This window comes from Phyllobates terribilis, unplaced genomic scaffold (genome assembly GCF_046119375.1).
Source record: "Phyllobates terribilis strain yellow unplaced genomic scaffold, ASM4611937v1 Scaffold_25__1_contigs__length_18738178, whole genome shotgun sequence".
NCBI lineage: Eukaryota > Metazoa > Chordata > Amphibia > Anura > Dendrobatidae > Phyllobates > Phyllobates terribilis.
In genome coordinates, this window is record NW_027362785.1 from 1,868,085 (window position 1) to 1,888,555 (window position 20,471).

The following is a 20,471-nucleotide window of genomic DNA, read 5'->3' on the forward strand; positions in this document are numbered from 1 at the left end:
GGGCTGCAGTGTAAAGCATGGCTACTCAGAATGGAAAGCTGAGCCTCTAATATAGAGCAGGGCTGCAGTGTAAAGCATGGCCACTCAGAATGGAAAGCTGAGCCTCCAATATAGAGCAGGGCTGCAGTGTAAAGCATGGCCACTCAGAATGGAAAACTGAGCCTCTAATATAGAGCAGGGCTGCAGTGTAAAGCATGGCTACTCAGAATGGAAAGCTAAGCCTCCAATATAGAGCAGGGCTGCAGTGTAAAGCATGGCTACTCAGAATGGAAAGCTGAGCCTCTAATATAGAGCAGGGCTGCAGTGTAAAGCATGGCCACTCAGAATGGAAAGCTGAGCTTCTAATATAGAGCAGGGCTGCAGTGTAAAGCATGGCCACACAGAATGGAAAGCTGAGCCTCCAATATAGAGCAGGGCTGCAGTGTAAAGCATGGCCACTCAGAATGGAAAGCTGAGCCTCTAGTATAGAGCAGGGCTGCAGTGTAAAGCATGGCCACTCAGAATGGAAAGCTGAGCTTCTAATATAGAGCAGGGCTGCAGTGTAAAGCATGGTCACTCAGAATGGAAAGCTGAGCCTCTAATATAGAGCAGGGCTGCAGTGTAAAGCATGGCCACTCAGAATGGAAAGCTGAGCTTCTAATATAGAGCAGGGCTGCAGTGTAAAGCATGGTCACTCAGAATGGAAAGCTGAGCCTCTAGTATAGAGCAGGGCTGCAGTGTAAAGCATGGCCACTCAGAATGGAAAGCTGAGCTTCTAATATAGAGCAGGGCTGCAGTGTAAAGCATGGTCACTCAGAATGGAAAGCTGAGCCTCTAATATAGAGCAGGGCTGCAGTGTAAAGCATGGCCACTCAGAATTGGAAGCTGAGCCTCCAATATAGAGCAGAGCTGCAGTGTAAAGCATGGCCACTTGGAATGGAAAGCTGAGCCTCCAATATAGAGCAGGGCTGCAGTGTAAAGCATGGCCACTCAGAATTGGAAGCTGAGCCTCCAATATAGAGCAGAGCTGCAGTGTAACGCATGGCCACTTGGAATGGAAAGCTGAGCCTCCAATATAGAGCAGAGCTGCAGTGTAAAGCATGGCCACTCGGAATGGAAAGCTGAGCCTCTAATATAGAGCAGAGCTGCAGTGTAAAGCATGGCCACTCGGAATGGAAAGCTGAGCTTCTAATATAGAGCAGGGCTGCAGTGTAAAGCATGTCCCCTCAGAATGGAAAGCTGAGCCTCTAATATAGAGCAGAGCTGCAGTGTAAAGCATGGCCACTCAGAATGGAAAGCTGAGCCTCTAATATAGAGCAGAGCTGCAGTGTAAAGCATGGCCACTCAGAATGGAAAGCTGAGCCTCTAATATAGAGCAGAGCTGCAGTGTAAAGCATGGCCACTCAGAATGGAAAGCTGAGCTTCTAATATAGAGCAGAGCTGCAGTGTAAAGCATGGCTACTGAGAATGGAAAGCTGAGCTTCTAATATAGAGCAGAGCTGCAGTGTAAAGCATGGCTACTGAGAATGGAAAGCTGAGCTTCTAATATAGAGCAGGGCTGCAGTGTAAAGCATGACCACTCAGGATGGAAAGCTGAGCCTCTAATATAGAGCAGAGCTGCAGTGTAAAGCATGTCCACTCGGGATGGAAAGCTGAGCCTCTAATATAGAGCAGGGCTGCAGTGTAAAGCATGTCCACTCAGGATGAAAAGCTGAGCCTCTAATATAGAGCAGAGCTGCAGTGTAAAGCATGGCCACTCAGAATGGAAAGCTACACCTCCAATATAGAGCAGAGCTGCAGTGTAAAGCATGGCCACTCGGAATGGAAAGCTGAGCTTCTAATATAGAGCAGGGCTGCAGTGTAAAGCATGTCCCCTCAGAATGGAAAGCTGAGCCTCTAATATAGAGCAGAGCTGCAGTGTAAAGCATGGCCACTCAGAATGGAAAGCTGAGCCTCTAATATAGAGCAGAGCTGCAGTGTAAAGCATGGCCACTCAGAATGGAAAGCTGAGCCTCTAATATAGAGCAGAGCTGCAGTGTAAAGCATGGCCACTCAGAATGGAAAGCTGAGCCTCCAATATAGAGCAGGGCTGCAGTGTAAAGCATGGCCACTCAGAATTGGAAGCTGAGCCTCCAATATAGAGCAGAGCTGCAGTGTAAAGCATGGCCACTTGGAATGGAAAGCTGAGCCTCCAATATAGAGCAGAGCTGCAGTGTAAAGCATGGCCACTCGGAATGGAAAGCTGAGCCTCTAATATAGAGCAGGGCTGCAGTGTAAAGCATGTCCCCTCAGAATGGAAAGCTAAACCTCCAATATAGAGCAGAGCTGCAGTGTAAAGCATGACCACTCAGGATGGAAAGCTGAGCCTCTAATATAGAGCAGAGCTGCAGTGTAAAGCATGTCCACTCAGGATGGAAAGCTGAGCCTCTAATATAGAGCAGGGCTGCAGTGTAAAGCATGTCCCCTCAGAATGGAAAGCTGAGCTTCTAATATAGAGCAGGGCTGCAGTGTAAAGCATGTCCCCTCAGAATGGAAAGCTGAGCCTCCAATATAGAGCAGAGCTGCAGTGTAAAGCATGACCACTCAGGATGGAAAGCTGAGCCTCTAATATAGAGCAGAGCTGCAGTGTAAAGCATGTCCACTCAGGATGGAAAGCTGAGCCTCTAATATAGAGCAGGGCTGCAGTGTAAAGCATGGCCACTCAGAATGGAAAGCTGAGCCTCCAATATAGAGCAGGGCTGCAGTGTAAAGCATGTCCACTCAGGATGGAAAGCTGAGCCTCTAATATAGAGCAGGACTGCAGTGTAAAGCATGGCCACTCAGAATGGAAAGCTAAACCTGTATTGGAGCAGGGCTGCAGTGTAAAGCATGGCCACTCAGGATGGAAAGCTGAGCCTCTAATATAGAGCAGAGCTGCAGTGTAAAGCATGGCCACTCAGAATGGAAAGCTGAGCCTCCAATATAGAGCAGAGCTGCAGTGTAAAGCATGGCCACTCAGAATGGAAAGCTACACCTCCAATATAGAGCAGAGCTGCAGTGTAAAGCATGGCCACTCAGAATGGAAAACTGAACCTCCAATATAGAGCAGGGCTGCAGTGTAAAGCATGGCCACTCAGAATGGAAAGCTGAGCCTCCAATATAGAGCAGGGCTGCAGTGTAAAGCATGGCCACTCAGAATGGAAAACTGAGCCTCTAATATAGAGCAGGGCTGCAGTGTAAAGCATGGCCACTCAGAATGGAAAGCTAAGCCTCCAATATAGAGCAGGGCTGCAGTGTAAAGCATGGCTACTCAGAATGGAAAGCTGAGCCTCTAATATAGAGCAGGGCTGCAGTGTAAAGCATGGCCACTCAGAATGGAAAGCTGAGCCTCCAATATAGAGCAGGGCTGCAGTGTAAAGCATGGCCACTCAGAATGGAAAACTGAGCCTCTAATATAGAGCAGGGCTGCAGTGTAAAGCATGGCTACTCAGAATGGAAAGCTAAGCCTCCAATATAGAGCAGGGCTGCAGTGTAAAGCATGGCTACTCAGAATGGAAAGCTGAGCCTCTAATATAGAGCAGGGCTGCAGTGTAAAGCATGGCCACTCAGAATGGAAAGCTGAGCTTCTAATATAGAGCAGGGCTGCAGTGTAAAGCATGGCCACACAGAATGGAAAGCTGAGCCTCCAATATAGAGCAGGGCTGCAGTGTAAAGCATGGCCACTCAGAATGGAAAGCTGAGCCTCTAGTATAGAGCAGGGCTGCAGTGTAAAGCATGGCCACTCAGAATGGAAAGCTGAGCTTCTAATATAGAGCAGGGCTGCAGTGTAAAGCATGGTCACTCAGAATGGAAAGCTGAGCCTCTAGTATAGAGTAGGGCTGCAGTGTAAAGCATGGCCACTCAGAATGGAAAGCTGAGCTTCTAATATAGAGCAGGGCTGCAGTGTAAAGCATGGTCACTCAGAATGGAAAGCTGAGCCTCTAATATAGAGCAGGGCTGCAGTGTAAAGCATGGCCACTCAGAATTGGAAGCTGAGCCTCCAATATAGAGCAGAGCTGCAGTGTAAAGCATGGCCACTTGGAATGGAAAGCTGAGCCTCCAATATAGAGCAGGGCTGCAGTGTAAAGCATGGCCACTCAGAATTAGAAGCTGAGCCTCCAATATAGAGCAGAGCTGCAGTGTAAAGCATGGCCACTTGGAATGGAAAGCTGAGCCTCCAATATAGAGCAGAGCTGCAGTGTAAAGCATGGCCACTCGGAATGGAAAGCTGAGCCTCTAATATAGAGCAGAGCTGCAGTGTAAAGCATGGCCACTCGGAATGGAAAGCTGAGCTTCTAATATAGAGCAGGGCTGCAGTGTAAAGCATGTCCCCTCAGAATGGAAAGCTGAGCCTCTAATATAGAGCAGAGCTGCAGTGTAAAGCATGGCCACTCAGAATGGAAAGCTGAGCCTCTAATATAGAGCAGAGCTGCAGTGTAAAGCATGGCCACTCAGAATGGAAAGCTGAGCCTCTAATATAGAGCAGAGCTGCAGTGTAAAGCATGGCCACTCAGAATGGAAAGCTGAGCTTCTAATATAGAGCAGAGCTGCAGTGTAAAGCATGGCTACTGAGAATGGAAAGCTGAGCTTCTAATATAGAGCAGAGCTGCAGTGTAAAGCATGGCTACTGAGAATGGAAAGCTGAGCTTCTAATATAGAGCAGGGCTGCAGTGTAAAGCATGTCCCCTCAGAATGGAAAGCTGAGCCTCTAATATAGAGCAGAGCTGCAGTGTAAAGCATGACCACTCAGGATGGAAAGCTGAGCCTCTAATATAGAGCAGAGCTGCAGTGTAAAGCATGTCCACTCAGGATGGAAAGCTGAGCCTCTAATATAGAGCAGGGCTGCAGTGTAAAGCATGTCCACTCAGGATGGAAAGCTGAGCCTCTAATATAGAGCAGAGCTGCAGTGTAAAGCATGGCCACTCAGAATGGAAAGCTACACCTCCAATATAGAGCAGGGCTGCAGTGTAAAGCATGGCCACTCAGGATGGAAAGCTGAGCCTCCAATATAGAGCAGGGCTGCAGTGTAAAGCATGGCCACTCAGGATGGAAAGCTGAGCCTCCAATATAGAGCAGGGCTGCAGTGTAAAGCATGTCCACTCAGGATGGAAAGCTGAGCCTCCAATATAGAGCAGAGCTGCAGTGTAAAGCATGGCCACTCAGAATGGAAAGCTGAGCCTCTAATATAGAGCAGGGCTGCAGTGTAAAGCATGGTGACTCAGAATGGAAAGCTGAGCCTCTAATATAGAGCAGGGCTGCAGTGTAAAGCATGGCCACTCAGAATGGAAAGCTGAGCCTCCAATATAGAGCAGGGCTGCAGTGTAAAGCATGGTGACTCAGGATGGAAAGCTGAGCCTCTAATATAGAGCAGGGCTGCAGTGTAAAGCATGACCACTCAGAATGGAAAGCTGAGCCTCCAATATAGAGCAGGGCTGCAGTGTAAAGCATGGCCACTCAGAATGGAAAGCTGAGCCTCTAATATAGAGCAGGGCTGCAGTGTAAAGCATGGCCACTCAGAATGGAAAGCTGAGCCTCTAATATAGAGCAGGGCTGCAGTGTAAAGCATGACCACTCAGAATGGAAAGCTGAGCCTCCAATATAGAGCAGGGCTGCAGTGTAAAGCATGGCCACTCAGGATGGAAAGCTGAGCCTCTAATATAGAGCAGGGCTGCAGTGTAAAGCATGGCCACTCAGAATGGAAAGCTGAGCCTCTAGTATAGAGCAGGGCTGCAGTGTAAAGCATGTCCACTCAGGATGGAAAGCTGAGCCTCTAATATAGAGCAGGGCTGCAGTGTAAAGCATGGTGGACATTTTCACACCTTTTTTTTTTTTTCACAGAAAAAATTCCTTCAAGCCATTAAGACGTACTGCGGCCCCATGGACGGCCTGGCCGTGGGTAAGAGCACGCAGGGTGGAGGTGACGGGGTGTCGGGGGGTGCGTCACTAATCACTGTCCTCCTCCGCAGACGTGCGACCGTACACCGACCCCCTGTACAGCGACGAGACCATGGCTGTCACCCAGGTGCCCACCGTCCTCAGTAAGTCCTGAGCGCCTCCGCGTGTCATGGCCGCCGACGTCATTCTCACATGGAACGGGCTTTGCAGCAGCTGTAAAGTGAGCTGCTCCTGCGCTCTGCAGTGAGGTTGCTTTACTGACCCCTAATGGACAGAAGGGGAAATGCATTTTTTTTATTTTTTTTTTATATTGAAGTTGGTGAGAAAACGTTGGAGAGCCCCCCGAGGTCTCCGAAACCCGAGGATGATGGGAGTCGGTCAGAACCGAGACCAGGGAGAACATCGCCAGGTATGATGGGAGATTGGAGCCCTGAGGCTCGGGGGAGGTGCTGCGGGGCGCACGGCTGATGGTCATGTCTTCTAGGTATCAGGACCAGACCCTCGTGTAGACCCCCGCCCTGTGTGATCTCCTACATCTGCAAGGTGAGAACCCAGGGGGCTTTGGTGTGAGATGGCTGATAACAGGGAGCAATAGATCGCTGACATATCCCTCATCTCTTTACAGCTCCACGACAGAAAGGGGCACTTCCTGGTGCTGAAAGCCAAGGAGCTGGGGCTCCCAGTGTACGTGTCCCTCCAGAGCAGAACTCGCAATTCTGCAGAGCTGAAATCTCCCAGCATCCCCTGCTTGTGCGGGGGCCTGATGATGGGAAGTTGCAGTGTAGTCCTGGTGGGAGGGGGGTCCTCGCTGTGCTCACCGCTGTGTCCTCCACCGCAGGGGGACGCGGGAGATCGGGCCGCTCATCACGCAGCTGAAGGCCGGCAGAAGCGTCACCTACGGCGGCAAAGAGGTAACGGCTCACAGATCGGGGCCGCGCCATGGGTCCCCGCCGTGGGTCCCCCGTCTTCTGTTTCCTGATTGGTCGTCTCCACCCACCAGGTCTCCCCTGCCGACGTCCTGGACCCCGACATCCCCGGCCCGACCTTTATCGTGGTGGAGTGTCCGAGCGAAGACTTCATTGCTCCGGTCACTGAGAACGCGGCGTGGAAGCGGTACGGCGGGCGGTCGCGTGACCGCGGCGGCGGGGAGGAGGAGCGTGCCAACTTAGTCTTTTTTGGCTTCTTCCAGGTATCAGGAGGGGAAAGCGGAGACGGCAGCCGCCCTGGTGATACACATGACCCCCGAACACGTTCTGCACCACGGCACATACCGGCAGTGGATGGAAAGGTGAGCGCTGCTGTCATACCGCTGCTTCACCACCGGAGGGCAGCAGAGTCCAGGAAACGACTCCTGTTTGTGGCTGTACAGAGCATGCACATAGTGGTGTCATCGCTTGGCCCCCAGGTTCGGCCCCGGCACGGAGCACCTTCTCCTGAATGAGCACGCCTGCACCGTACACAACCTGAGCAGCTACAAGGTCCAGAGCCAGCTGCACCTGATCCACCCGGAGATTTTCCCGCAGCTCCCGGAGATCCGGCTCCCCTCCGTGAGTCACCGCTTTCCTCCTCTCCGCTTTCTTCTTGATGCTTATTAATAGTTTTTCCTGTTTCTGTGAAGGATGAAGCGTCCGCGCCGCCCGGGGTGAGGGCCGAGTGTCTCCTGAAATACCAGCTGAGACCACAAGTGGGGTGGCAGCGGTGAGCAGACGAATGGCTAAAACCGTGGCTCCTCGGGGGCGGGTCTCTGTAGTGTCAGCCAATCAGCTGCATGTTTCTCTGCTCCGCCTCTTTTAAAGGGATCAGGTGGCTCAGAATGAAACCTGTGAGTTTGTGAAGGAGGCGATGGAGCTGCCCGGCTTCGGGAGAGCGCTGGAGGAGTGCAAGAGGCTCCTGGAGGCGGAGGAGACGCCGGCGGACGGTGAGTAACGGTGTCAGATGGGGGATCCTATGCGCCCCCTGGTGGTAAGGGGAAGGAAGTGTCAGTGAGCTCTCTCTCTGTCCCGCAGAGGGCGACACGCAGCATCCGGAGGTCGTGTTTCTAGGGACGGGCTCCGCGGTCCCCATGAAGACGCGTAACGTCAGCAGCACCCTGGTTCACGTCAGGTGAGAGCGGTGATCCTCTGGCACGCGTCAGGCGAGAGCGGTGATCCTCTGGCGCGTGTCAGGCGAGAGCGGTGATCCCCTTTTCGTCAGGCGAGAACGGTGATCCTCTGGCGCGCGTCAGGCGAGAGCGGTGATCCTCTGGCGCACGTCAGGCGAGAGCGGTGATCCTCTGGCGCGCGTCAGGCGAGAGCGGTGATCCTCTGGCGCGTGTCAGGCGAGAGCGGTGATCCTCTGGCGCGTGTCAGGCGAGAGCGGTGATCCTCTGGCGCGTGTCAGGCGAGAGAGGTGATCCCCTTTTCGTCAGGCGAGAGCGGTGATCCTCTGGCGCGCGTCAGGCGAGAGCGGTGATCCTCTGGCGCGCGTCAGGCGAGAGCGGTGATCCCCTTTTTGTCAGGCGAGAGCGGTGATCCTCTGGCGCGCGTCAGGCGAGAGCGGTGATCCTCTGGCGCGCGTCAGGCGAGAGCGGTGATCCCCTTTTCGTCAGGCGAGAGCGGTGACCCTCTGGCGCGCGTCAGGCGAGAGCGGTGACCCTCTGGCGCGCGTCAGGCGAGAGCGGTGGTCCTCTGGCGCCGCCTCCCTCCTCCGGCCTACTATACTAACCCCACTTTCCTCACAGCCCCTCCGCCCTGATGCTCCTGGACTGTGGAGAAGGGACGTTCGGGCAGCTGCACCGACACTACGGGGACGGTGTGGACGACGTCCTGAGCCGCCTCTCCGCCGTGTTCATATCCCACATTCACGCCGACCACCACACGGTAAGAGCGTCGCCGACCACCCCCTGGATGGTGGCACTATGGAGGTAGTAACCGCTGCTGTATCTCCTATAGGGTCTCCTCCGTTTGGTGCTGGAACGAGAGCGGGCGCTGGTAAGTTCCCTTCAGCTGCAGTACCACTTGCAGCCAGCAGAGACCATGGCGCTGTTTCTTTTTTTTTTAATCCTGGGTTGTCCTGGAATATTGTACGATTTTACTGATGCGTTGCGTTCGGCTGCAGGCGTCTCTCGGGAAGCCGTTCAGCCCCATCCTGGTGATAGGACCCACCGTCCTGATGACCTGGTTAAACCAATACAACGACAGCTGCCAGGAGGTCCTCCACAATATCAGGTGAGGCCGGCAGCGCCTGTTCTGGCTGTAGCGACCTCTGCAGCCAATCACAGGACTTTGTGTAATACCTCTCTTCCCCTCCGGGGGCGCTGCAGGCAGCACGGCTCTGTGGGCTCTTACTGTTTGGTTCCTCCGCAGCTTTGTCCCATCGTGGAGTTTGATGGAAACCTCAGAGGTGGATTGTCCCAAGACTCGAGGCCGGATCGCTGCTCTGCTGAAGACGTACCAGCTGGAAAAGGTGGGTGGCCGCCCCCTGCATAGAACGCCCGTCACCTCCAGAGCTGCGCTCAGTCACTGTACAATGCTATCTGCCGGGGTGCAATGCATTATGGGAGCAGAGAAGAACTGGGTGTGACCGGAGGATAAGAGGAGCTGTGAGCACAGCTCTGGGTGTGACTGGAGGATAAGGAGCTGTGAGCGCAGCTCTGGGTGTGACCGGAGGATAAGAGCTGTGAGCGCAGCTCTGGGTGTGATTGGAGGATGAGGAGCTGTGAGCGCAGCTCTGGGTGTGACTGGAGGATAAGAGCTGTGAGCACAGCTCTGGGTGTGACTGGAGGATAAGGAGCTGTGAGCGCAGCTCTGGGTGTGACTGGAGGATGAGAGGAGCTGTGAGCCCAGCTCTGGGTGTGACTGGAGGATAAGAAGAGCTGTGAGCGCAGCTCTGGGTGTGACTGGAGGATGAGAGGAGCTGTGAGCGCAGCTCTGGGTGTGACTGGAGAATGAGGTGAGCTGTGAGCGCAGCTCTGGGTGTGACTGGAGGATGAGGGGAGCTGTGAGCGCAGCTCTGGGTGTGACTGGAGGATGAGGGGAGCTGTGAGCGCAGCTCTGGGTGTGACTGGAGGATGAGGGGAGCTGTGAGCGCAGCTCTGGGTGTGACTGGAGGATGAGGGGAGCTGTGAGCCCAGCTCTGGGTGTGACTGGAGGATAAGGAGCTGTGAGCGCAACTCTGGGTGTGACTGGAGGATGAGGGGAGCTGTGAGCGCAGCTCTGGGTGTGACCGGAGGATGAGAGGAGCTATGAGCGCAGCTCTGGGTGTGACTGGAGGATGAGAGGAGCTGTGAGCGCAGCTCTGGGTGTGACTGGAGGATGAGGGGAGCTGTGAGTGCAGCTCTGGGTGTGACTGGAGGATGAGAGGAGCTGTGAGCGCAGCTCTGGGTGTGACTGGAGGATGAGGGGAGCTGTGAGCGCAGCTCTGGGTGTGACTGGAGGATAATGAGCTGTGAGCGCAGCTCTAGGTGTGACTGGAGGATAAGATGAGCTGTGAGCGCAGCTCTGGGTGTGACCGGAGGATAAGAGCTGTGAGCGCAGCTCTGGGTGTGACCGGAGGATGAGAGGAGCTGTGATCGCAGCTCTGGGTGTGACTGGAGGATGAGAGGAGCTGTGAGCGCAGCTCTGGGTGTGACTGGGGGATGAGGGGAGCTGTGAGCGCAGCTCTGGGTGTGACTGGAGGATGAGGGGAGCTGTGAGCGCAGCTCTGGGTGTGACTGGAGGATAGGAGGAGCTGTGAGCGCAGCTCTGGGTGTGACTGGAGGATAGGAGGAGCTGTGAGCCCAGCTCTGGGTGTGACTGGAGGATGAGAGGAGCTGTGAGCGCAGCTCTGGGTGTGACTGGAGGATGAGAGGAGCTGTGAGCGCAGCTTTGGGTGCGACTGGGGGATGAGGGGAGCTGTGAGTGCTGCTCTGGGTGTGACTGGAGGATGAGAGGAGCTGTGAGCGCAGCTCTGTGTGTGACTGGAGGATAGGAGGAGCTGTGAGTGCAGCTCTGGGTGTGACTGGAGGATGAGGGGAGCTGTGAGCCCAGCTCTGGGTGTGATAGGAGGAGCTGTGAGTGCAGCTCTGGGTGTGACTGGAGGACAAGAAGAGCTGTGAGCGCAGCTCTGGGTGTGACTGGAGGATGAGGGGAGCTGTGAGCGCAGCTCTGGGTGTGACTGGAGGATAAGGAGCTGTGAGCGCAGCTCTGGGTGTGACTGGAGGATGAGGGGAGCTGTGAGCGCAGCTCTGGGTGTGACTGGAGGATGAGAGGAGCTGTGAGCGCAGCTCTGGGTGTGACTGGAGGATGAGGGGAGCTGTGAGTGCAGCTCTGGGTGTGACTGGAGGATAATGAGCTGTGAGCGCAGCTCTGGGTGTGACTGGAGGATGAGAGGAGCTGTGAGCCCAGCTCTGGGTGTGACTGGAGGATAAGAAGAGCTGTGAGCGCAGCTCTGGGTGTGACTGGAGGATGAGAGGAGCTGTGAGCGCAGCTCTGGGTGTGACTGGAGAATGAGGTGAGCTGTGAGCGCAGCTCTGGGTGTGACTGGAGGATGAGGGGAGCTGTGAGCGCAGCTCTGGGTGTGACTGGAGGATGAGGGGAGCTGTGAGCGCAGCTCTGGGTGTGACTGGAGGATGAGGGGAGCTGTGAGCGCAGCTCTGGGTGTGACTGGAGGATGAGGGGAGCTGTGAGCCCAGCTCTGGGTGTGACTGGAGGATAAGGAGCTGTGAGCGCAACTCTGGGTGTGACTGGAGGATGAGGGGAGCTGTGAGCGCAGCTCTGGGTGTGACCGGAGGATGAGAGGAGCTATGAGCGCAGCTCTGGGTGTGACTGGAGGATGAGAGGAGCTGTGAGCGCAGCTCTGGGTGTGACTGGAGGATGAGGGGAGCTGTGAGTGCAGCTCTGGGTGTGACTGGAGGATGAGAGGAGCTGTGAGCGCAGCTCTGGGTGTGACTGGAGGATGAGGGGAGCTGTGAGCGCAGCTCTGGGTGTGACTGGAGGATAATGAGCTGTGAGCGCAGCTCTAGGTGTGACTGGAGGATAAGATGAGCTGTGAGCGCAGCTCTGGGTGTGACCGGAGGATAAGAGCTGTGAGCGCAGCTCTGGGTGTGACCGGAGGATGAGAGGAGCTGTGATCGCAGCTCTGGGTGTGACTGGAGGATGAGAGGAGCTGTGAGCGCAGCTCTGGGTGTGACTGGGGGATGAGGGGAGCTGTGAGCGCAGCTCTGGGTGTGACTGGAGGATGAGGGGAGCTGTGAGCGCAGCTCTGGGTGTGACTGGAGGATAGGAGGAGCTGTGAGCGCAGCTCTGGGTGTGACTGGAGGATAGGAGGAGCTGTGAGCCCAGCTCTGGGTGTGACTGGAGGATGAGAGGAGCTGTGAGCCCAGCTCTGGGTGTGACTGGAGGATGAGAGGAGCTGTGAGCGCAGCTCTGGGTGTGACTGGAGGATGAGAGGAGCTGTGAGCGCAGCTTTGGGTGCGACTGGGGGATGAGGGGAGCTGTGAGTGCTGCTCTGGGTGTGACTGGAGGATGAGAGGAGCTGTGAGCGCAGCTCTGTGTGTGACTGGAGGATAGGAGGAGCTGTGAGTGCAGCTCTGGGTGTGACTGGAGGATGAGGGGAGCTGTGAGCCCAGCTCTGGGTGTGATAGGAGGAGCTGTGAGTGCAGCTCTGGGTGTGACTGGAGGACAAGAAGAGCTGTGAGCGCAGCTCTGGGTGTGACTGGAGGATGAGGGGAGCTGTGAGCGCAGCTCTGGGTGTGACTGGAGGATAAGGAGCTGTGAGCGCAGCTCTGGGTGTGACTGGAGGATGAGGGGAGCTGTGAGCGCAGCTCTGGGTGTGACTGGAGGATGAGAGGAGCTGTGAGCGCAGCTCTGGGTGTGACTGGAGGATGAGGGGAGCTGTGAGTGCAGCTCTGGGTGTGACTGGAGGATAATGAGCTGTGAGCGCAGCTCTAGGTGTGACTGGAGGATAAGAAGAGCTGTGAGCGCAGCTCTGGGTGTGACCGGAGGATAAGAGCTGTGAGCGCAGCTCTGGGTGTGACCGGAGGATGAGAGGAGCTGTGAGCGCAGCTCTGGATGTGACTGGAGGATGAGAGGAGCTGTGAGCGCAGCTCTGGGTGTGACTGGAGGATGAGAGGAGCTGTGAGCGCAGCTTTGGGTGCGACTGGGGGATGAGGGGAGCTGTGAGTGCTGCTCTGGGTGTGACTGGGGGATGAGGGGAGCTGTGAGCGCAGCTCTGGGTGTGACTGGAGGATGAGGGGAGCTGTGAGCCCAGCTCTGGGTGTGACTGGAGGATGAGAGGAGCTGTGAGCCCAGCTCTGGGTGTGACTGGAGGATGAGAGGAGCTGTGAGCGCAGCTCTGGGTGTGACTGGAGGATGAGAGGAGCTGTGAGCGCAGCTTTGGGTGCGACTGGGGGATGAGGGGAGCTGTGAGTGCTGCTCTGGGTGTGACTGGGGGATGAGGGGAGCTGTGAGCGCAGCTCTGGGTGTGACTGGAGGATGAGAGGAGCTGTGAGCGCAGCTCTGGGTGTGACTGGAGGATGAGAGGAGCTGTGAGCGCAGCTTTGGGTGCGACTGGGGGATGAGGGGAGCTGTGAGTGCTGCTCTGGGTGTGACTGGGGGATGAGGGGAGCTGTGAGCGCAGCTCTGGGTGTGACTGGAGGATGAGGGGAGCTGTGAGCGCAGCTCTGGGTGTGACTGGAGGATAGGAGGAGCTGTGAGCGCAGCTCTGGGTGTGACCGGAGGATAGGAGGAGCTGTGAGCGCAGCTCTGGGTGTGGCTGGAGGATAGGAGGAGCTGTGAGTGCAGCTCTGGGTGTGACTGGAGGATAGGAGGAGCTGTGAGTGCAGCTCTGGGTGTGACTGGAGGATGAGGGGAGCTGTGAGTGCAGCTCTGGGTGTGACTGGAGGATGAGGGGAGCTGTGAGTGCAGCTCTGGGTGTGACTGGAGAGTGATCGCGTGCCTTCCTCAGTTTCAGACCTGCTTTGTCCGGCACTGTAAGAACGCCTTCGGCTGCGCGCTCGTCCATCAGTCCGGCTGGAAGTTGGTGTTTTCGGGGGACACGATGCCGTGTGACGCGCTCATCAGGATGGGTAAGATGGCGGTGCTGGGGGGCGGTGTGCGTGGGGCTGTGATCTGCGCGGCAGTCGCCTACATAGCGATTCCCTAACGTGGCTCTTGTCATCAGGGAAGGACGCGAGTCTGGTGATCCACGAGGCCACGCTGGAGGACGGGCTGGAGCAGGACGCCATCGACAAGGCGCACAGGTACAGCGGAGCGGGGAGACGCCTGCCCGGATCTGCTATAGTACCGCCCTAGTGACGGCCCGGCTGTGCCCTAGTGACTGCCCGGCTGTGCCCTAGTGACGGCCCGGCTGTGCCCTAGTGACACCCGTCTCCCCCCTTACAGCACCACCTCGCAGGCCATCGCTGTCGGGATGAACATGAACGCCGACTTCATGATGCTAAACCACTTCAGTCAACGCTACGCCAAGCTGCCCCTGATGAGCGACGGCTTCAGCGCCAAGGTCGGGGTCTCCTTCGATCACATGAGGGTCAGTCGCTTCTCATCTCCTTTTGTGCTTTCATTTTTTCTAATATAAACATATATGTATCGTCTTCTGTCTAGGGCCTGTATAGATCATGTTAGTCGCACCCAGAGCTGCATTCACAATTCTGCCAACTGTGGACCTGGATAGACCTTTACTGGGGAGCATTGCATTGTGGGATTTTTTTGCATTGTGGGATTCTGGTGTATATGGCCCCCCTCACACAGCACACATAAAAATAATAAAGGCTTGTGCTCCCCTCTACTCCAGCGCTGCGTCCTGTACTGATGCCAGCAGCTGATCTCAGCGTGTGAGCAGCACGTGATGTCACTGCCGTGCGTCCTCACACGCTGAGATCAGCTGCTGGAATATTCACTGCTGCCCACGGCCGGGACGATGCAAAACCAAAGTTTGCTTAAAAAATAAAAATGGCGCCATTTTCCAAGACCCCGTAGCGTCTCCATTTTTCAGGATCTGGGGCTTATTTTTTGCCCTTGGAGCTGACTTTTTTTTTATTGATACCATTTTGGGGGTAGATCCGATGTTTTGATCGCCCGTTATTGCATTTTATTGCAATGTTACGACGACCAAAAAAACGTAATTCTGGCGTTTTAGAATCTTTTTTTACTCGTTACGCCGTTTAACGATCGGATTCTTTTTTTTTTTTTTTTTTTTTTTTATATTGATACATATTGCCGTAATGGGACGAACCTGGAACGTCTCATCGCAATGATATCTTTTAATCACCCTTTTCAGATTCGCCTGCGCGACCTGAGGATCCTCCCCCAGCTGATGGCGCCGCTCCGGGCCTTGTTCGCCGAAGATCTGGAAGAAATGGAGGAGCGGAAGCAGAAGAGGGAGCAGCGACTGCAGGAACCGGAAGCCGCGGCACCGAGCGGCGCCAAACGGGACCTGGACGACCCTGCCAACATGGCCGACGCCAAAAGGTTAAAAGCCAACTGAGCGTCCTAAGGTGGCGGAGCCGGAGATCTCAGAACTGAGGGGTCTGCAAAGGGGGAGAGGTTCGCCCCAATCTGACGGAAACGCCACATCTTTTAGGTTTTTTTTTCCGCCTCCGCAGACTCAAGATGGGGATCCTCAGAACCGCACACCATAGAGATGGGACACCAGATCGGTCCCCGTTTCTGAAGGTCCGAGTATAGGTGGCCTTAAAGGGAACTATTTATTTTAGGATGATGCGTTTAATTCGAGTTCAGCGAAGCGGCCGCCCGGAAACATCATCTGGAGCGTTATGGCTGCTCGGCAGGGTATGTAAACTTATGCAACCGTCTAGAATAAAAAAAAAAAACTTGATCTCGTTATCGTTTTGTGTACGCAGCCCTATGTGTAAAGCAAACGTCGCCTATTGTGAAACTACAACTCCCAGAAATCCCCCCCCCCCCCCCAATAGCCATGCTGTTAGGGCATGCTGGGAGTTGTAGTCTCCCACCAGCTGAAGCGGTACCGACTTCTGTTTCCGGAGTACAGACTATACCGGTTTTTACAGTGTGCAGCCATAGGTCTGCACTGGAGCTGCATACTGAATGTTATAAGCAGCTTGATCTCTATTGTTTGTTGTGCGCAGCTCAGATGCAACCTTGTGTGTTTCTATGGTTACAGACTACAAACAAACCTGTGTAGTCTGAGGCAACACCACTTGACAAACTACAACTTCCATAATTCTTTCCTCAGAAGGCATGGTGAGTGTACCATAGAGACCCTCAGTGAGCGCTGATGTAGCAGAGCTTGGGAGCCTAAATGCATCTACACCGCAAGGACCTGGAAGACCCTGTAAGCTCCTTTTTTGGTCGAATTTAACCACAGACTCTCCACAACTTGGGCAGATTTGCAGCATCCTTGTCCTTGTCCTTCTGCATCATAAAAAATACTCGTGCGGCTGGAAAGATCGATTTTTAATCAATGTAATGAAAATCCATTTATAGGTTGCTATAAGACTGATTAATCACCCTGTGCTTGCAGAGACACTGAGCAGAGCAATGTCAGAAGCCCGTTGTAAGCTCAATTTCTGATTTATAAGTTTGTTATAATTGGCTCAAACAACTTTCCTAAGTTTCCTCTTTTTCTCCCATAATGCTTTGTAGGCGGATGGCAAGTGACATAATCTTTGAACAAGGTATGCTCAGAAAAGTCAATGTCACCTTTTCAGCCACTGCGCCTAGATTTTTTTTTTCAGCGTGCAGGGGCACCGTAATGGGGGTCTGTTTCACCCAATATACTCTAAATGATTAGCAACATACCAAGTGGTTTTACACCAGAAAACTGCTTGATTAATGGGGATATCATATCTTTAAAGGGGTTGTCCGATCACTCTGTGACTGCAGACTTGTGAATTCCCTCTCTCTCCCAGCGCATGCATTGTGTGCTGGGTGGATTCGCAGGTTTCTGACCCGGGACCGGAGGATATATATGCGTTTTAAATATTCTCAGCCAGTGGGCTTGGCCTCACTTCATGCACTTGTATGGAGCAAGGCCGCGCCCCATCTAGTAACGTGGCCAACTTCCATGTATGGCCAACTTCCCTGCCTATGTATAACGCAAACATACCCTCCTGTCCTGGGTCAGAAACCGGCGAATTCAGAAGTCTGTAGTCACACAAAGTGACTGCAGACTTATCGATTTAGCCCAGACAACTTCTTTAAAGTAATCCAAAAAGGTCACAATCTCTACTGTAGTGTTTCATATTTAAAGAGTCCAAAGTTTTTTGTTTTTTTTTTTAGAGTGTAGGGGCACCGTAATGGGGTCTGTTTCACCCAATATACACTAAATAGGTAATAATTTCAAACATAGCAAGCGGTTTTACACTAGAAAACTGCTTGATTAATGGGGGATTATTTCTTTAAAGTAATCCAGTCTGGTCACCAGCTCTACTGTAGTGTTTCATATTTAAGGAGTCCAAAGTTTTTTTTTTGTTTTTTTTTCAGAGTTTAGGGGCACCGTAATGGGGTCTGTTTCACCCAATATACCCTAAATAAGTAATAATTTGCAACATAGCAAGCGGTATTACACTAGAAAACTGCTTGATTAATGGGGGATTATTTCTTTAAAGTAATCCAGTCTGGTCACCATCTCTACTGTAGTGATTCATATTTAAAGAGTCCAAAGTTTTTGTTTTTTTTTTAGAGTGTAGGGGCACCGTAATGGGGTCTGTTTCACCCAATATACACTAAATAGGTAATAATTTCAAACATAGCAAGTGGTTTTACGCTAGAAAACTGCTTGATTAATGGGGGATTATTTCTTTAAAGTAATCCAGTCTGGTCACCAGCTCTACTGTAGTGATTCATATTTAAGGGGTCACAGACTGGTGCAGAAGATTATAAAGGGGCATCATCGATTTGGAATGTTTTCCAATATACCTGAGGAATTTCTTCAATTTTCTGCCAGAAGGAGGCACAGTTTGTGTACATTTTGTATTGATAGCAATCGCCCCAACCCTCCTAGGGGAATTTCAACTAAATTTAAGAAATGTAGAGGGGGTTGTCCATTTTGGAGGTAATAGAAGTCACCTTCAGGCTACAGCCCATGGATTACATATGGGAGGAGGGGGTATCCACGTCCATCAGCTCACAGTCCTCAATCTTCACCCAACTGTCAGTATTGACTGTATCCCATCCGACCCAGAATGCAGCATGGAGGGGCTCGGTAAAGATGGCAGAGAAGGTGTGGAGGTGTTTAACTGGGTAACCAAGCTCGTAAAAGGACAATTGACCGGCGTCGTAGTCCAGACATACCCTGAGGCGATGGCACGATAGGTCTTCAGATACACGGACTTCTTCGTCGTTGTGTATTGCCGAATATTCGCTAATAAAATATTCCAAAGCCCAGGAGCGGTCGTTACTGCCGATGATTGATTTTTGTCCAGCTCGGTCTATACTGGGATAACACACTCCGACTCTCCACATCCCCGATCCGCTACCCTCCACGTCCCAGTAATGCACCCCTGACGAAAAAGCCTCTCCGCTCAAGATCTGATTGCACTCGAATCTTTCGGAAGTTTTCGGGAGGCGGTTTTTCCTCTCTGAGTAAGTGGCCTCTTTGAGGTTATCCGATATAGTTATGTGGTCACCGGATGTGTTTACGTTCAGGGTGATACCCTCAGGATCTGGGAGGTAAATGCCCTTGGTCACATTTCTTACGATGTCAGACAGAGCGAGTAATCCGTTGGAGACCGGATCCATGCACAGACCAACGACCTCATGGCTTTGGTCATCTCTCGTTGGTCCCACCATTGGTCCCTTCTCGAGGTCTCCCTGACGTGACACCTGTTCTTGTAGGACAGTCACCGGGTCGGTCGTGTGACACAGAGCCTCAGTGCGACGTATCTCCTTGGATATCTCGTCCTTCTTTACTTCCATCTGTCGGATCAGATCGGAGACGGACAGCGTCGCTTGCTTTTCCTGCCTGGAGACCTCCATCAAGACTTTCTTCTCTAGTTCTTCCAGGTGTCTCTTGATATCTTCGAACATGGCTTTTATTTCCTTCGTTAAGTCAACCGCTTTCTCGTGGACGCTTTTTCTGCGTTTCTCCAGAATCTGGAACCTTTTCTCCATCTCTGATCGCTTCAATTCCAAGTTTTGGAGAAGCTGGAACAGTTGGCTCCTTTTCTTTTCGGAGGCTTTATCCAGTGGTTCCACGTTGTGTCCTCCATGTTCCCCGTCCAGTCTGCAGGACGCACAGATAAGTGTAGAGTCCTCGGAGCAGTAATATTCCAGGATCTTCTTGTGGACGGCACATTTTCTGGTCTTTGGTGCAGTGCTGGGTTCAGATAAGACGTGTTCTGGGGACCTGCTGTGGACTTTGAGATGGTCCGAACACAGAGACGCTTCACAATGAAGACAGGACTTTACGGCCGGTACTGGAACGTGAATGCAATAAGTACAGAAGACTTCATTACTCCCTTCTGGCTGAGCCGACTGGAATCTCTCTGCTATGGCGCACAGAGTTACATTCCTTTGCAAGGAAGGACGTCCCACGAACCTCGCTCTGCAGTCAGGACAGCTGTATCCTCCATCCTGATCCTGTATACTCAGCACACGATCAATGCACCCCCGGCAGAAGTTGTGCCCGCAGCTCAGGGTGACGGGATCTGTATAGATGCAAAGGCAGATGGAGCAGCTCAGCTCGTCCCTCAGATCTACAGACGCCATAGTGAACAACAGGAAATAAGTGAACTTCCTGTTAACTCGCTGGTAACTTTTACCATTTTAAAGGGATAGTACTTCTTTTTTTTTTTTGAGTGAAAAGCCCAGGGATTCTGTTAGCGATCAGATTAATTCTTGCGGCGATACCAGGCATGTATTTTTTTTTTATTATTATTGTTTTATTTTGAATGGGGCAAAAGGGGAGTGATTTGAAGGCTTCAGAACCCAGATTCTTCTCTACAAGTGACTCTCCTAGTTTTACTCCACCTAGAACATATGATGTCCATAGATTATTACACCCAGATTCTTCTCTACGAGTGACTCTCCTAGTTTTACTCCACCTAGAACATATGATGTCCACAGATTCTTACACCCAGATTCTTCTCTACGAGTGACTCTCCTAGTTTTACTCCACCTAGAACATATGATGTCCACAGATTACACCCAGATTCTTCTCTACAAGTGATCCTCCTAGTTTTACTCCACCTAGAACATATGATGTCCACAGATTATTACACCCAGATTCTTCTCTACGAGTGACTCTCCTAGTTGTATTCCACCTAGAACATATGATGTCCACAGATTATTACATCCAGATTCTTCTCTACGAGTGACTCTCCTAGTTTTACTCCACCTAGAACATATGATGTCCACAGATTAATACACCCAGATTCTTCTCTACGAGTGACTCTCCTAGTTTTACTCCACCTAGAACATATGATGTCCACAGATTTACACCCAGATTCTTCTCTACGAGTGACTCTCCTAGTTTTAGTCCACCTACAACATATGATGTCCACAGATTATTACACCCAGATTCTTCTCTACGAGTGACTCTCCTAGTTTTACTCCACCTAGAACATATGATGTCCATAGATTATTACACCCAGATTCTTCTCTACGAGTGACTCTCCTAGT

The 20,471-nt window shown here is 52.7% G+C and overlaps 2 protein-coding genes across 2 annotated transcripts in view; one reads left to right on the top strand and one right to left on the bottom strand.

The window, feature by feature from the left end:
- The window catches only part of ELAC2 (elaC ribonuclease Z 2), a 55,986-nt gene extending 40,273 nt beyond the window's left edge, over nucleotides 1–15,713 (top strand). Inside the window, exons 5-24 of the mRNA XM_073660248.1 lie at nucleotides 5,836–5,893; nucleotides 5,964–6,035; nucleotides 6,209–6,301; nucleotides 6,377–6,435; nucleotides 6,518–6,576; nucleotides 6,731–6,803; nucleotides 6,893–7,005; nucleotides 7,082–7,180; nucleotides 7,298–7,439; nucleotides 7,511–7,590; nucleotides 7,689–7,810; nucleotides 7,899–7,995; nucleotides 8,612–8,750; nucleotides 8,823–8,861; nucleotides 8,989–9,098; nucleotides 9,237–9,336; nucleotides 13,816–13,936; nucleotides 14,032–14,110; nucleotides 14,253–14,397; nucleotides 15,148–15,713. Coding sequence (XP_073516349.1) covers nucleotides 5,836–5,893; nucleotides 5,964–6,035; nucleotides 6,209–6,301; nucleotides 6,377–6,435; nucleotides 6,518–6,576; nucleotides 6,731–6,803; nucleotides 6,893–7,005; nucleotides 7,082–7,180; nucleotides 7,298–7,439; nucleotides 7,511–7,590; nucleotides 7,689–7,810; nucleotides 7,899–7,995; nucleotides 8,612–8,750; nucleotides 8,823–8,861; nucleotides 8,989–9,098; nucleotides 9,237–9,336; nucleotides 13,816–13,936; nucleotides 14,032–14,110; nucleotides 14,253–14,397; nucleotides 15,148–15,354 — 2,007 coding nt within the window. The 3' untranslated portion in view covers nucleotides 15,355–15,713. The remainder of the gene's footprint in view (nucleotides 1–5,835; nucleotides 5,894–5,963; nucleotides 6,036–6,208; nucleotides 6,302–6,376; nucleotides 6,436–6,517; nucleotides 6,577–6,730; nucleotides 6,804–6,892; nucleotides 7,006–7,081; nucleotides 7,181–7,297; nucleotides 7,440–7,510; nucleotides 7,591–7,688; nucleotides 7,811–7,898; nucleotides 7,996–8,611; nucleotides 8,751–8,822; nucleotides 8,862–8,988; nucleotides 9,099–9,236; nucleotides 9,337–13,815; nucleotides 13,937–14,031; nucleotides 14,111–14,252; nucleotides 14,398–15,147) is intronic.
- Nucleotides 15,714–16,297: 584 nt separating this feature from the next.
- Nucleotides 16,298–19,598, bottom strand: LOC141176319 (E3 ubiquitin/ISG15 ligase TRIM25-like). Its single transcript, XM_073660249.1, has one exon. It carries the CDS (start codon nucleotides 19,557–19,559, stop codon nucleotides 17,940–17,942), a length of 1,620 nt encoding a protein of 539 aa, XP_073516350.1. The 5' UTR covers nucleotides 19,560–19,598; the 3' UTR covers nucleotides 16,298–17,939.
- Between the last annotated feature and the right edge of the window lie 873 nt (nucleotides 19,599–20,471).